The sequence below is a fragment of the Ursus americanus genome, chromosome 18 (genome assembly GCF_024610735.1).
Source record: "Ursus americanus isolate L20-20 chromosome 18, mUrsAme1.1.p, whole genome shotgun sequence".
Taxonomy (NCBI): Eukaryota; Metazoa; Chordata; class Mammalia; order Carnivora; family Ursidae; genus Ursus; species Ursus americanus.
This window is the reverse complement of record NC_142144.1, coordinates 9,955,817-9,969,922: the sequence shown is the minus strand read 5'-3', so window position 1 is coordinate 9,969,922 and position 14,106 is coordinate 9,955,817. Positions and strand designations below refer to the sequence as shown.

The 14,106-nt window shown below is 37.0% G+C and overlaps 1 protein-coding gene across 2 annotated transcripts in view; it reads right to left on the bottom strand.

Annotated features, from left to right (window-relative positions):
• Positions 1-14,106, bottom strand: part of PPP6C (protein phosphatase 6 catalytic subunit) — a 35,546-nt gene that overhangs the window by 3,643 nt on the left and 17,797 nt on the right. Inside the window, exons 2-6 of one of the 2 annotated variants that reach the window (XM_045790954.2) lie at positions 10,535-10,630; positions 4,100-4,165; positions 2,865-3,006; positions 1,383-1,462; positions 1,001-1,210 (exon numbers count right to left, since the gene is read on the bottom strand). In XM_045790954.2, the coding sequence (XP_045646910.1) occupies positions 1,001-1,210; positions 1,383-1,462; positions 2,865-3,006; positions 4,100-4,165; positions 10,535-10,630 (594 nt within the window). The remainder of the gene's footprint in view (positions 1-1,000; positions 1,211-1,382; positions 1,463-2,864; positions 3,007-4,099; positions 4,166-10,534; positions 10,631-14,106) is intronic. The other variant, XM_087869375.1, reaches the window with a different exon arrangement.

Here is a 14,106-nt window from a genome sequence, read left to right as displayed (position 1 = left end):
GACAAATAGAGCTGCTTTGGCCTAAGCTACAGAAATCACACAATCACTAACTTATTAGAAGTTTCTGGAAGAAAACCATTCTATAAGCACTATCAGATATGAAACAAAGTTTTTATGGTATAATAAAAAATATATCACTATCAATATCTATCATTTATTCAGGGTTTAATATGATTCTTGTAAGAATTCTGAAATTTATTATTCTTCTTTTGTAACTTAAGGAAACAGGCTCACGGAGCATAAATAATTTACCTAAATTATGCTGAACCTAACCCTCTAATTCCATTGAGCTGGATTACTACCCAATATAAGCTCATCCCTACGTGCATATACGTGAATGTGCGTGATTTTTTTAAATTGAAAACAGCTGAACTTCAAAAGTTGGTTTTCATACACACACACACACACACACACACACACACACACACACACACATATATATATAAAATCATCATGTTATACATCTAAAACTAATACAGTATTACATGTCAATTAATCTAAATCGAAGGGCGCCTGGGTGGCTCAGCTGGGTAAGTACCTGCCTTTGGCTCAGGTCATGATCCCAGGGTCCTGGGATCAAGTCCCACATGTGGCTCCTTGCTCAGCAGGGGAGCATGCCTCTCCCTCTGCCTGCCACTCCCCCTGCTTGTGCTCTCTCTCTCTCTCTGATAAATGAATAAAATCTTTACTAAAAAAAATCTAAATTGAAAATATATATTAAAAATTTTATATGTATATGTGTGTGTGTGTGTATGTTGCCTATCTTGCCCTTGCTATCGTATTACTTAATTGCAATATTTAAAAAAAAGAAGAAGAAGAAGAAACATTTATTTTACACATATTGCCAAGTGGATACTGAAGGAGGTGCTTTCATTATGTGACCTCATTTAACCAGTAAGGAAAGACATACATGATAAACTAGATGAGAAACAGAAGGTTATGTTCTTTATGTAGTCCATTAGCAACAAACAAACCATTTTTCAAAAAATATTGGCTTTACCTCATTTGTGACCTTTGCGCCAAAAAGCCAACCTGCTCCTCGGGGACTGATTGCCCAAGTATCCACATCTTCAGGGTCTGACCAAACCAGATCACAAAATGCTCCTTTATGAGGAATTTCCTGATTCCGTTCAATGGTTCGAATTTGATCCAGTGTTTTGATATCAGGAGATAAACCACCATGAACACACAAAATCTGCTCATCTATTAACTAGCGAAAAGGATAACAGAGTTGAAAGTATAATAATAAACTCAGTCATATCTAAATTCATCAATGAATGTTAATGATGTCAATATAATTGAGATGGCAATTAGATAAAAGTACGCAAAGGGTTATTGGCAGGAAAATGCTTGAGGTTTTACAAAGATTTACATAAACTTACAGCTGCTACTGTGAGCATGTCGAAAACTTTGGTACAGTATCTCCAGGCATTAGCATTTCCATATTTGGTTTGGCACTCATCTATGAAAGAAATAGAAGAGTTTTTCATTAATGAAGTTCGGCTGCCCATAAAAATAAAGAACTCATCCAATACTAAAGAAGTTTAACTGAAACTAGGATGGCAAGCTATGACCTGGTAGGTCTTCCACATAGAGCCATGAAGGAGACTTGTGTTTAACTAGTCTAAGCATGTGGTCCTGCTTTTCATTCCAGAAGTGGCCCTACAAAGCAGCTCTAGTTATTGATCAAAATGCCATGATCAGGGGGCGCCTGGGTGGCACAGCGGTTAAGCGTCTGCCTTCGGCTCAGGGCGTGATCCCAGCGTTATGGGATCGAGCCCCACATCAGGCTCCTCCGCTATGAGCCTGCTTCTTCCTCTCCCACTCCCCCTGCTTGTGTTCCCTCCCTTGCTGGCTGTCTCTATCTTTGTCAAATAAATAAATAAAATCTTTAAAAAAAAAAAATGCCATGATCAGAAAGAGCTAAATATTAAATTCATATAACACAAAACAAATGCTTTGCTCTATTATGTTATTCATACTGGACAATTCTATCAAACAGAGTAATTTATTTAATGTGGCCACCTTACTCTAGTAGGATAATCAAACAAATCAGAGGACCCTTAATTATAGGAGCATCAGTGATTCCTATCTCAACATTTCCCAGGCCTAGATTCTCTCTTCTGAGATTTTCTGCAAATTGTGCAAGAAAATACTTGAGCTCCAGTAAGTACACCTGCAGTCATCACTCTGAATAGAGCACAAAGATACATAGATACATAATTATATATATTATACACATACAATATTAAACATATGTAAAAGGATATTCATTCAGCTATGTGTATAACAGCAACTTAAAAACAATTCCAATGTCCAATGTTAAAGATACTGGTTTAATCAATTATAGTACATCCATACAGTGTAATACAATGCAGTTATAAAAATAACATCAATGAAGTGAAGAAAGGCTGGTAGCATTAAGTGAAAAAAACAGGTATGTGCACACACAAATATGTTTACAAATACACACACACACACACAATATGCTCTCAAACTTTCAAGTGCAGAACATTCGCCTTCAGCAGATTCTAGGATTCCCACCCCAAAAGGTTTTCAGTGGGGCCCAGCAATGTACATTTTTAACAAGCACCCCTGATGATTCATTTGAGGTAAACTGAAGGCTACACTTTGAGGCAACAATGATCTAGGACAATGTACACCAAAAAGTTAAGAACAGTTGTCTCTCCATGGTCAGGTTCCCAATTGATTGGGGGAAGAAGAGGAGTTAAAGGTTGAGAAAGTCGAAAAAGATGATCTGTATTTCTAATTTTAACTATAAAGCACATGTATGACTTCTATAGCTTTTCTCCCAAAGAGGAGTGTAAAACAATATTCAGACTCAAAGAAATAGAAAGTCTTACCATAAAATCCATACACCTGTGTTATCTGTCTACTCTCATGATTTCCTCGCAAAAGTGTAATACGATCAGGCCATTTAGCCTTTAGTGCAAGAAGGTAAGTGAAGGTCTCCAAACTATAGTAACCTCTGTCTACAAAATCACCCTGTAAAGTAAAAGTTTATAGTTAGAAACAATACAATAGCAACAATAGTTTTTTTAATCATACCAAAGTGTACAAACTCAGAGACAAGGCCAAAAATAACAAAAATGAAGAGTCAAATGTTGAATTACTTGGAAATTGGGTTTCAACAAAAAACTCAAATCGAAGTAAATAAGCGGTCTCTACTAACTGTGCTAGTCTTATGATTCAGGAGGCCTATAGGAACCTGCGGTGCAATTCTCTCAAGGATCTTCCCTGCACAACCACCATTTTTCCAATTCTCTACTACCTACATTAGCAGATGTTTCTAAAAGGTCCTATGTGAATCAAAAATTTTAAAATGAATTTCAAAAATCACTTTATTGTGGGGCTCCAATTTATGACCCTGAGATCAAGAGTCATATGCTCTTTTGACTGAGTCAGCCAGGCGCCCCAAAAATCACCTTAACTATATCAGAAAAACTACCAACTTGAAGAAATAGTGATTTTGTAACAGCAGATACCCTAATTATAACAGTGTTCTAGGTTCAGCTGTGTATTTAACAACTGCATGTGAAGCCACACTATTTACACTTCCCATTAATGTTTTACTTGAGACAACGTTAGATCAATAGCAAAACAGCTAAAAGAACAGGAAAGCTTTAGAAGGAAGGAAAATTATAGGATTTAGAAAAAAATCAACAATAACATTACATTCCAAAAGCAAAGTAAGCAAATATCCACCCTAATAGCAAATGTGTATGTGCATATACCCATCAATCCACAGACTGATTAACAGATGAAAATGAATGCTCAAAAAAAGTGTGATAAAATAACAGTAAATTAGAGATTTGTGCCTTAACGTTGCGTGGTTCTGAGCTATTTTTTGGCCAACCATTACTTAGGGCTACAACACAGCCCTATGCATATGGCAATTTACTAAAGCAATTATTTTCAACTAGACGACATGGCAAAATGTAAAAAAGTACAGCATCACCATTTCATACAACTAAATAGTGAATGTCATATGACAATGAAATTATTATGTAATTTACAGGTAATAAATCAGATCCTTTCCATTTTAAATAAGTATGTGGTATCATTGGGGTTTACATACCATAAATATGTAGTTTGTGTCAGGAACCTGACCTCCAGTTCTGAATAGTTCACAAAGGTCATAAAACTATAAAAGAAAGGCAACATATGCTGATTACAAATTCCTGTGGAGTAAAATAATAAAACTGAGAGCAAAATGTGTAAAGAAGCATGTAATTAAGAAGACCTCAAATATGACACTTATGAAAGAAAGTGTAAGCAAACTGCCAAGCACACAGCTCTCAAGTCTAAAAAAAAAAGCACTAAAATAAATCTCACAATTACCAGTAAAGACATTCCTAGATCATTAATGTTATAGGCCTTCCCCCTCAAATTTCTTTCATTTTATCTTGTCATCTAGAATTTTTTAAGTAATCTCTATGCCCAACATGAGGCTTGAACTCACGACCCCAAGATCAAGAGTTACATATTCCACCAAGTGAGTTAGCCAGGTGCCCCATCACTTAAGAATTTGAAATAACTGGGGGCGCCTGGGTGGCACAGCGGTAAAGCTTCTGCCTTGGGCTCAGGGCGTGATCCCGGCGTTATGGGATCGAGCCCCACATCAGGCTCCTCCGCTATGAGCCTGCTTCTTCCTCTCCCACTCCCCCTGCTTGTGTTCCCTCTCTCGCTGGCTGTCTCTATCTCTGTCGAATAAATAAATAAAATCTTAAAAAAAAAACCAAAGAATTTAAAATAACTGATCAGTTATCTAACTTGTTAATAAGCTAACCAAACCACCCCACCCCATATTCAGCATCTATTTTAATGAGACAAAAGATAAGGAAACAAATGGATAAGAATTTTTTTCCAATGAATTTATATGATACTTCACAGCATCTTGTAGAGCAGATCATCCTATCGTCCCCTACTCTACTTTGGAGATGTAGACCATCAGGCTCTTTAGCTGTGGAGTGTCTTCTCAATAATCAGTAAAAAATAACTGTGTATTTCATCATATTCTATTTCACTGAAAATTGGTAATTGACAAATTGTACATGTGGTAACCTCAGTTAACTAGATCATCTTAATCCTAATTCCTAAACAAAACTTCAGTTTTTCTAAGAAAGGATTTTGGATTAAAGGAATTTACTATAATATATTGTACCAACTACAGCTAATCATTTCCTATACAGTTATGTTTTATACTTGAAAATAAAATTGTTACATATCTAACACTTAAAACAGTAATCTTAGTCATTGTGAACAAAACTGAAATTTCAACATTAACTACTAAAAGAAATAAAGCACTACCCTTTACAACAGTATTTTCTAAGTCTGAAGTTGTTCCTTGCTTAGAGTTAAAAAAAAAAAAAAAGCTTTAGAGAGTTTAAAATAAAATCTCCCTACCTTCTTAAAATTAGCAAGCAAATAAATGAAACAGTGTTCAATCTCAGTGGTAGACTATCAATTGTCCAACGTATTTGCTGTCCATTTCTACTATGTGGAGCCCTTCCCTTTGAAAGTATATTTCTAAGGGCGCCTGGGTGGCTCAGTCGGTTGGGTGTCCAACTCTTGATTTTGGCTCAGGTCCTGATCTCAGGGCTGTGGGAATGAGCCCCATGTGGGGCTGAGTCTGCCTGGGATTCTCTCTCCTTCTGCCTCTGCCCCACCCCTCCACAGGCTCTAAGTAAAATAAATAATTAATCTTTATTTAAAAAAAATACTTCTCAATTCCCATCCCACAGATGTATATATGATGCATGTATATCATATATCAGTAAACACAACATATATGTTTATATATATATATATATATACACACACACAGTATGAGCAATAAAAATATGTGTGTGTGTGTGTGTATAAGTGAATATATACACACACACGTATGTGTGTTACTCTGGTCTAGTCACTTCTGTGACTATATCCGAAGGGCAAAAAATTAAATAAATAAGTATTTAGATAAATAAATAAATAAATACTGTGTGAATATACAGAAAATGTGTTACAACATCATTTATAATAATAAAAGAAACAAACTTCATGACTAACACAAGAGGCTATTTTAATAAAGTATGATCTACCAACTCAAAAGACCTGGACCAATCATGAATAATGACTATAATGGAAACTATGAAGCAAAATGGAAAAACAATTAGGGAAAAGAATGGAACACGAAAATATACCTATAATAAACTACACAATTTTACTATGTATACACACAGAGTCAGAAAGGGAACATTTAAAAGTTTTATAGAACAGTTGCTTTTGTAAAGGTATGGTGGAAGAGTGGGTGTCCTTAAACTTATCTATTGATAGCTATAGAAATATGTTCTTAAATAAAAATTTTTATAAGTTTCCATTTACCCTATATATATTTAATACATGATCAAATATTCTGCTTCAGGCACCCAACAGTTCCTACTCCACAATGGAAGTTTTTTCCAAAATTCTTTAACATAATAAACATTTACTGAGAACATGTGCAGACAATTAAGCTTGTCCTACATTACTGGAAGCTCACCTCATCATTTCACAAATAATTTCTACCATCTATTATATGTTTTCCACATCATGAACACTCTGTAAGTCTCATTTTATTTTTTAATTTTTTAAAAGAGTTATTTATTTATTTTAGAGAGAGAGAGCGTGCGCAGGAGTGGGGGGAGGAGCAGAGAGAAAGGGAGAGAAGCAGACTCCATTCTGAGTGCAGAGCCCAACGTGGGGCTCAATCTCATGACCCTAAGATCATGACCTAAGCTGAAACCAAGAGTTGGGCACTTAACTAACTGAGCCACCCAGGTGCCCCTGTAAATCTCATTTTAAAATAAAAGCAATCCTGAGAAATGGATTTTATTCCATCATTAGAGACAAGGAAGCAGTTGGCTAGCTCAGTAGCTTTTAAACTTTTTAGTTTCAGTACCCATTCATAGTCTTAAAAATTGCAGGTGCCCAAAAAGCTTTTGCTTATATAGCTTATATCAGCTGCTATTGACCATAACAGAAATTAAAACTAATCATTAATATTTAATTTTTTAAATCAGTAACAACTCATTAAATAGTAACATATACATATTTCTAATGAAAAATAAACAATGTTTTCAAAAACAAAACAAATTTAATGTCTGGGTAAACAGAATATGGCTAGATTTTCATAATCTGCCTCTGCATTCAATCTGTTGGGATATACTGATGAGAGCATATGAAGAAAATCCAGCTTCACACAAGTGTATTTTACAAAAAGGAAGAGTATTTTAATAATCTTTAGAGATAATGGTGCATATTCTTTTAATATATCAATACTTGATAAATGGTCTTTTTCCTATTCTGTTAGGTAGACTGGTCTAACACTCTCAGTGGCTAATACACTGGTCATTTGGAAAACAGAAATGATATTTCATTATAGATCACCAAAAAAACATATTTGTGAATATCACCACCAACAGAAAAGTCTTTAAATATCAGAAGCTCACAGCCCACCATCATGATGGTAGGCTCAAATTTTCTAAAATTCTAATTATTTTTTTTTTTAAAGATTTTATTTATTTATTCGGCAGAGATAGAGACAGCCAGCGAGAGAGGGAACACAAGCAGGGGGAGTGGGAGAGGAAGAAGCAGGCTCCTAGCGGAGGAGCCTGATGTGGGGCTCGATCCTAGAACACCAGGATCACGCCCTGAGCCGAAGGCAGACGCTTAACCGCTGTGCCACCCAGGCGCCCCTCTAATTATTGATTTGAAAACTCAAATTTTGTCACTGGCAACAAATACTGTCAATTGTTTTCCTTGAAGTGACCGGCTCACTCCATCACTGTTGCAAAGATGGTTGCCAAATACCCACAGCTTGTCATTCATTCTCTCAAGTAAAAATAGCATTCCATAAAAAAAAAGAAGCTACTTCAGTTTGTGACACAAACAACTACACACGTATTTTCCTTAAGCAAACCATTTTTCTTTGGTATGCAGCAGATGTGCTCTAAGCATACTTCCTGTTTCCATCACAGGACTATTCAAAAGATGTATCAACTCAAGGGTTGAGAATTACAATTAATATTACTGCTTCACCAAGGACATTCTTTGTGATCACAGTATCTCCCCTGCCAGGTAAGTATCATCGTCAAGGACATTCTTAAGTGATCCTGGCATTTTATTTTATTGTGCGTGTATGCTGGTAAAGAATACAATGACAACCAGCATAGTCTGGTGCTACTCCCTTGATTCATGCCGAGATACCTGAAGTTTTACCCTCAATAGATTTTGTACCACCTTACAAACCTTTGAAGGTCCATAGACCATACCTAAAAAAACTTGTGACCTAGCCAAAGTGACTTCTTCAACAGTTAATATGCAGCCACGCCAGGACTTAAACCACGCTCTGACAATGAAGTCTACAATCTCCTCACTAGATTACACTGTTTCAATGCTTCTCAGCACTTTATGCTTGCCAAAATTTTTTAATGAGTTTATTTACACTCATAACCCAATCTTACAATGCCAGAACTGGCCCAAAGGGACGACAACTCTACAAATTCCAAAGGATACATCTTACATTTGGAAGCTCCTGAAAGTCCCAGGCTTTTGATTAGCAAGTGATATAAAGGGTCAAGTTATAAGAGAAACAATGTTCACTTTGGTGGTAGTCTTAAAATAACATGGGCTTATACCTGAAAACAACGTAACCCATATTAAATCAACTATACTTTAATAAAAATAATTAAAAATAACATGGACACCAGCACCAAAGTTAAGCTTCAAATCTCAACTATGTTCCTTAGTAGCTGTGTGAGTTTGGGCTAATTCTTCAGTCTTTCAGTCTAAGTTTCCTTTTCTACAAAATAATCCAATCTCACAGAACTCTTGAAAAAATATGACATGGAGTATGTGAAAAAGCACTTTGTTAACCTTCAAAACACAAGAAAATGTTACCTAGAATTGTACGTTTGACTGAACGTGTATATGTACTACAGAAGTAAAATTTTATTATTTTAATTAATTTTAGTAGTTTGAAGTTGTCTCTAATTTCCTGACCTTTGATCATGGCTGTAAATTTCGTACTAAAAAGTGGCTGTAAATTACGTACTAAAAAGTCTTGATAACCCAGGTAATCCATCAATTTTAATATTATAATCAGGGGAAAACATTATTGGTTTATTTCAGTTTGTGGGAATGTGTTATGGCATGCTTATATTAATATCATTTATCTTAGCAAAATACAAATGTTTATTATATTTTTGGAAAGAAGTTATATGGAAATTTGAAGAAATGCACTCCTTAAGTCTACTCTAGAGAAGTAAGATTTTAAAAGATAGATGGAGTGCCTGAGTGGCGCAGTCATTTAAGCGTCCAACTCTTTGTTTCAGCTCAGGACATGATTTCACAGTTGTGAGATCGAGCCCTGCCTCGGGATCCATGTTTAGCACCGAGTCAGCTTCAGTTCTCTCTTCCTCTCCCTGTGCCCCTCCCCGCCACCTCTCATAAATAAATCAATTTTTCAACAGATCAGAGATGACATAATGGGCTCTCTATTTAGAAGCTGATAACATGCAAATGCCAGATTTATTATGACCTCAACCACCAAGAGAACGAATTGAAAACCAAAAAAGAAAAGAACCCTCTAAAGTGGTCAAAATAGAACTTAATTCACGGAGCAGCCACCAATCACAACCAATTTACACACATTTCTGCTCCTTGAGGCAGTCTATTCAAGGCAGGGACATTGCACAGATGACACAAGTCCTGCTGGCATTGATAAATATATTGTTTACAATAATGTCTTATAGCCACAACTCCATTGTACGCATACAGCAGGCTGAGTTGAGTGTTCCGTTCAGCTTTCATTCCCAGTTAAAAAAAAAAAATACATACACACAAAACACCTCTACAAATACACAGAGGGTTTCCAACTGGGCTACACGCTGACAGTAAGAGTCTAAAGATGAGGTATACTCCTCCTGCCACTGCCTTGAAACTCTTAAAAACAAAAACCCAGCAGGTGAAAAAACGAGACTAATCTTTTTCCTATTCTAGTAGTGACTTGCTGTAAAATCATGCACCAACAATTTTATCTTTCTGAACCTTCGTTATTCTCATTCCCACTAAGGAAATGATACATTTTCAATAAAATGTGATGTGAGTGAATAGAATGAATAAATAGAAATGAATAGACTAGAAAACAGAATAGAAAATCAGCACCTAAAACCAAAGCACCTCCTGTTAATCACAATCAGTGTGAGCTGTCCACATTTATTTTCTCTCTCCCCACTTCACAGAGCAATAATGCTGCATTCTATCCACTTTGCAAGTATAATTTCAACAAACTCCATGAATAATCTGACCACTGCTTTTACTCACTGTAATAGTAACCAGGAAGCATTAGTGTCACACAGACTGAGGCAATCTATCAAATGACCAGATGTTTTTGTTTCTTGTTTTTCTGGTGGCTTTTTTGCAGCATAAGTGGAAACACACATGGACTATGAACAGTACAAAAGCTAAAAATCTGCTCATGAAATTTTACCTGTCCGTGTATGTCTCCACACACTGTTACTGGTGTCGATACTGGCTGGACATTTGACTCTTCTAAGAGGAGGTCACAAACATAGTCACATAGCCGCTGTAAGAAGAGAAAATAAAATGCAACCTTTCACTACAATATTATAACTAAGGATCAAATGCAAAAAAGACAAGAACTAATACATATATTGTTTCATAGGGAAGGAAAACTACAGTTTAATGACTCTGTGGTTTGACTCATCAGCTTTCACCTTCATCTCATAATGCCCGAGGACGATACAATGGCTATTCCAAAATGCAAACTCCCTGCCTACACAGACAATAGGTTCTAGAAAACAGCTTTAAAGAAACTGTAGAATACTTTTCACCAAGCAAATGTAAGAGTAAATAATTCTAATAGGAGAAGATTTTTATCTACTAATTTTTAAAGTAAATTGCAAGGGCGCCAGGGTGGCACAGGGAGTAGAGCACCCAACTCTTGGTTTTGGCTCTGGTCATGATCTCAGGGTTGGGAGACCAGGCCCTGCAGCAGGCTCCAAGCTCAGCGCTGAGTCTGCTTGGGTGTCTCTCTCCTTCTCCCTCTGCCCCTCCTCCCCCGACCTCCAAAATGAATTAATGAATCTTTAAAAAAAATAAACACAGTAAATTGCAAACCATGCACTCACCATATGGACCTAGCACTGCACTCTTAGCAATGAAAATTTATGTCCACATAAAAATCTGTGCACAAATGTCCATAGAAGCTTAATTCATAACAGTCAAAAACTGGAAATAAATCAGTGTCCTTCAACAAGTGAAGAGTTAAACAAATTGTGCTATATTTATTCCATGGAACATTACTCAGCAATAACAAGAAACTATTGGCACACCTGGATGAATCTCAAGAGATTTATGCCAAGTGAGAAAAAACCTAATCCAAAAGGTTACTTACATATGTATGATTCCTTTTTTTTTTTTTTTTTTTTTTGGATTTTATTCATCCATTTGAGAGAGAGAGAGACCATAAGCAGGGGCAATGGCAGGTGGAGGGAGAAGGAGAAGCAGGCTCCCCGCTGAGCAAGGAGCCTGATGTGGGGCTAGATCCAGGGCCCTGGGATCATGACCTGATCCCAAGGCAGATGCTTAACCGACTGAGCCACTCAGGTGCCCCTGTATGATTCCATTTATATAACATTCTTGAAATAACGAATTTATAGAAATGGAGACCAGCTTGGTGGTTGCAAGGGGTCCACAAATTAGGGGCAGCAGGAAGGAAGTGGGTCTGGTTATAAAAGGACAAAATGAGGAATCCTTGTGGTAATGGAAGTACCTTGAATACGGTGTTGGATAAATAAAACTACAGATGTAATAAAATTGCAGAGAAATAAACACAAACACACACACACACACACACAAATGAGTACAAGTAAAACCGGAGAAATCTAAACAAGATCATGGGTTGTATTAATGTCAATATCCTGGTTGTGGTATTTTTACTATAGTTCTACATGAACTTACTACTAGGGAAAACTGAGTGAAGGGTACATGAGATCTCTCAGTATTACTTCTTATAACTACAAATAAATCCAGTTATCTCAAAATTAAAAGATTAAAATTAATTACAAAATGTAAACCTAAAATTGAGGAATCACCCTACTTTTTAAAAAGAACTCTAAGTGTTTGCATTTAAAAAATACTTGTCCTCCTAAAACACTCGTAGCAAAAGATTTCATGGAAAGAAAATGGTCCTCACAACAATGCAGTGAAGAAGGAAGTGTACAGTCCTGCTATGCATGGAGAACTGGGGGAGAACCTACATTCCATCTGAGACCAATTCATAGTACAGTCAGAGGCCCTACCAGATTTTATGATAGGTCTGCCAAGAAGGGAGAAATTACACTACACAAGCATTAAAAAATATTAAAAACTAAAAATTAATTAATTTAAAAGGGGCACCTTGTTGGCTTGTCAGGGTCATGAGTTCAAGCCCTATGTTGGATGTAGAGCTTACTTAAAAACAACAACAACAACAATACCACCACAAGCATAATGAAATGATTAAGAAATCTAAGGGCTTCCTGGATGGTGCAGTCAGTTGAGCCTCCAACTCTTGGTTTCGCCTCAGGTCGTGATCTCAAGGTTGTGGGATTGAGCCCCACTTTGGGCTCCATGCTAAGCATGGAGTCTGCTTGTCCTCCCTCTGCTCCTCCCCAACACATGCGCACATGCTCTCTCATTCTTTCTCTCTCTAAGAAATAAAGTCATAAGAAAAAATTAAGAAATCTAAATGCTAGGGATGCCTGGCTGGCTCAGTTGGTAGAGCATGTGACTCTCGAACTTGGGGTTGTAAGTTTGAGTCTCACATTGGGTGTACAGATTACTTTAAAAAATAAAATCTAAAAAAATAAAATAAAAAAATAAAAATCTAACTAAATGCTACAATCTACCTAAACATATAAGAGACAAACTTTAACAACAATAGCTACCTCACACAGAGCCAAGCATAGGAGATAACTCACAATGACAGACAACCGACCGGGGTGGGGGAGGGGGAGGGGGGTTAGCGGAAGTCCCTCAAAAGAAAAAGAGGGGAAATACAGCTGCTTAGAAAATTTCAAAATAAAACAGTTTGTTCTTATTCCTAGACTAAATTCCTGAGCTTCAAATAGAACCCCAAAGGCAAGATCTTTCTTTTGGCCTGGAGTCCTTCCGGCTTTGGGCCCCTGAGTAGCTAGCTCCTTCTTGTGTTGAATTTCCCACAACCCTCAGACGCTTCACCAAACAAGCCTTAGTCCTGCCAATAATCCTTCCACTATTCATAACAGGAATAGATACCAGTGAGTGAAACAGTATTTCTGGACTCAGAGCCATAACTTTATAGAGAAAGATGGTTTCTCAAGGTTCCTTCAATTAAAAAATTCTGGCTTACATTTCTAAAAGAAAAAAAACCCACCTTTTTCTTTCCTCTGTAGGGAAAAATCCAGTTCTTCCCTAGTGTGTGCTTCTTTCCTGTGTGTCTCCTGTACTAGTCACACAGAACACTCACACTTCTGGTCACCGAATACGAGGAGGTTTTTTCCCCACAACAAGCAACTCCTTGTGACACCAGCTGGTTATCCTACAATTTAACTCAATTCTGACACTATCCACACAGAGATAACATCAGATCCCACAAGGGCTCAGTCCCACAAGGCTGCGCCACCCCCCTCCCCCCCACGCACCAGACATCAGTCACAAGCTCAGATTATCATCTGTGCTTCTGACCAACCAGCTGCAGATCAAAGGTTATGGAGGTTACAAAGATCTCCTCCTTGGGTCTGATTAATTTGCTAGAGCAGCTCACAGAACTCAGGAAAACATTTACTTACATTTACCAGTTTACATTTAAGAACATGACAAAGGATATGAATGAACATTCAGATGGAAGTTCTCTGAACCCCATACTTCAGAGATTTTATGGAAGCTTCAACATGTAGACATGATCCATCATCAACTCCATTTTCAGCCCTTCTCCCTTCTGAAGAGAATGGGGGGCAGGACTGAAAATGCCAAGCTTCTAATCATGGTTTGGTTTTTCCACTGAGCAGTCTATATCTA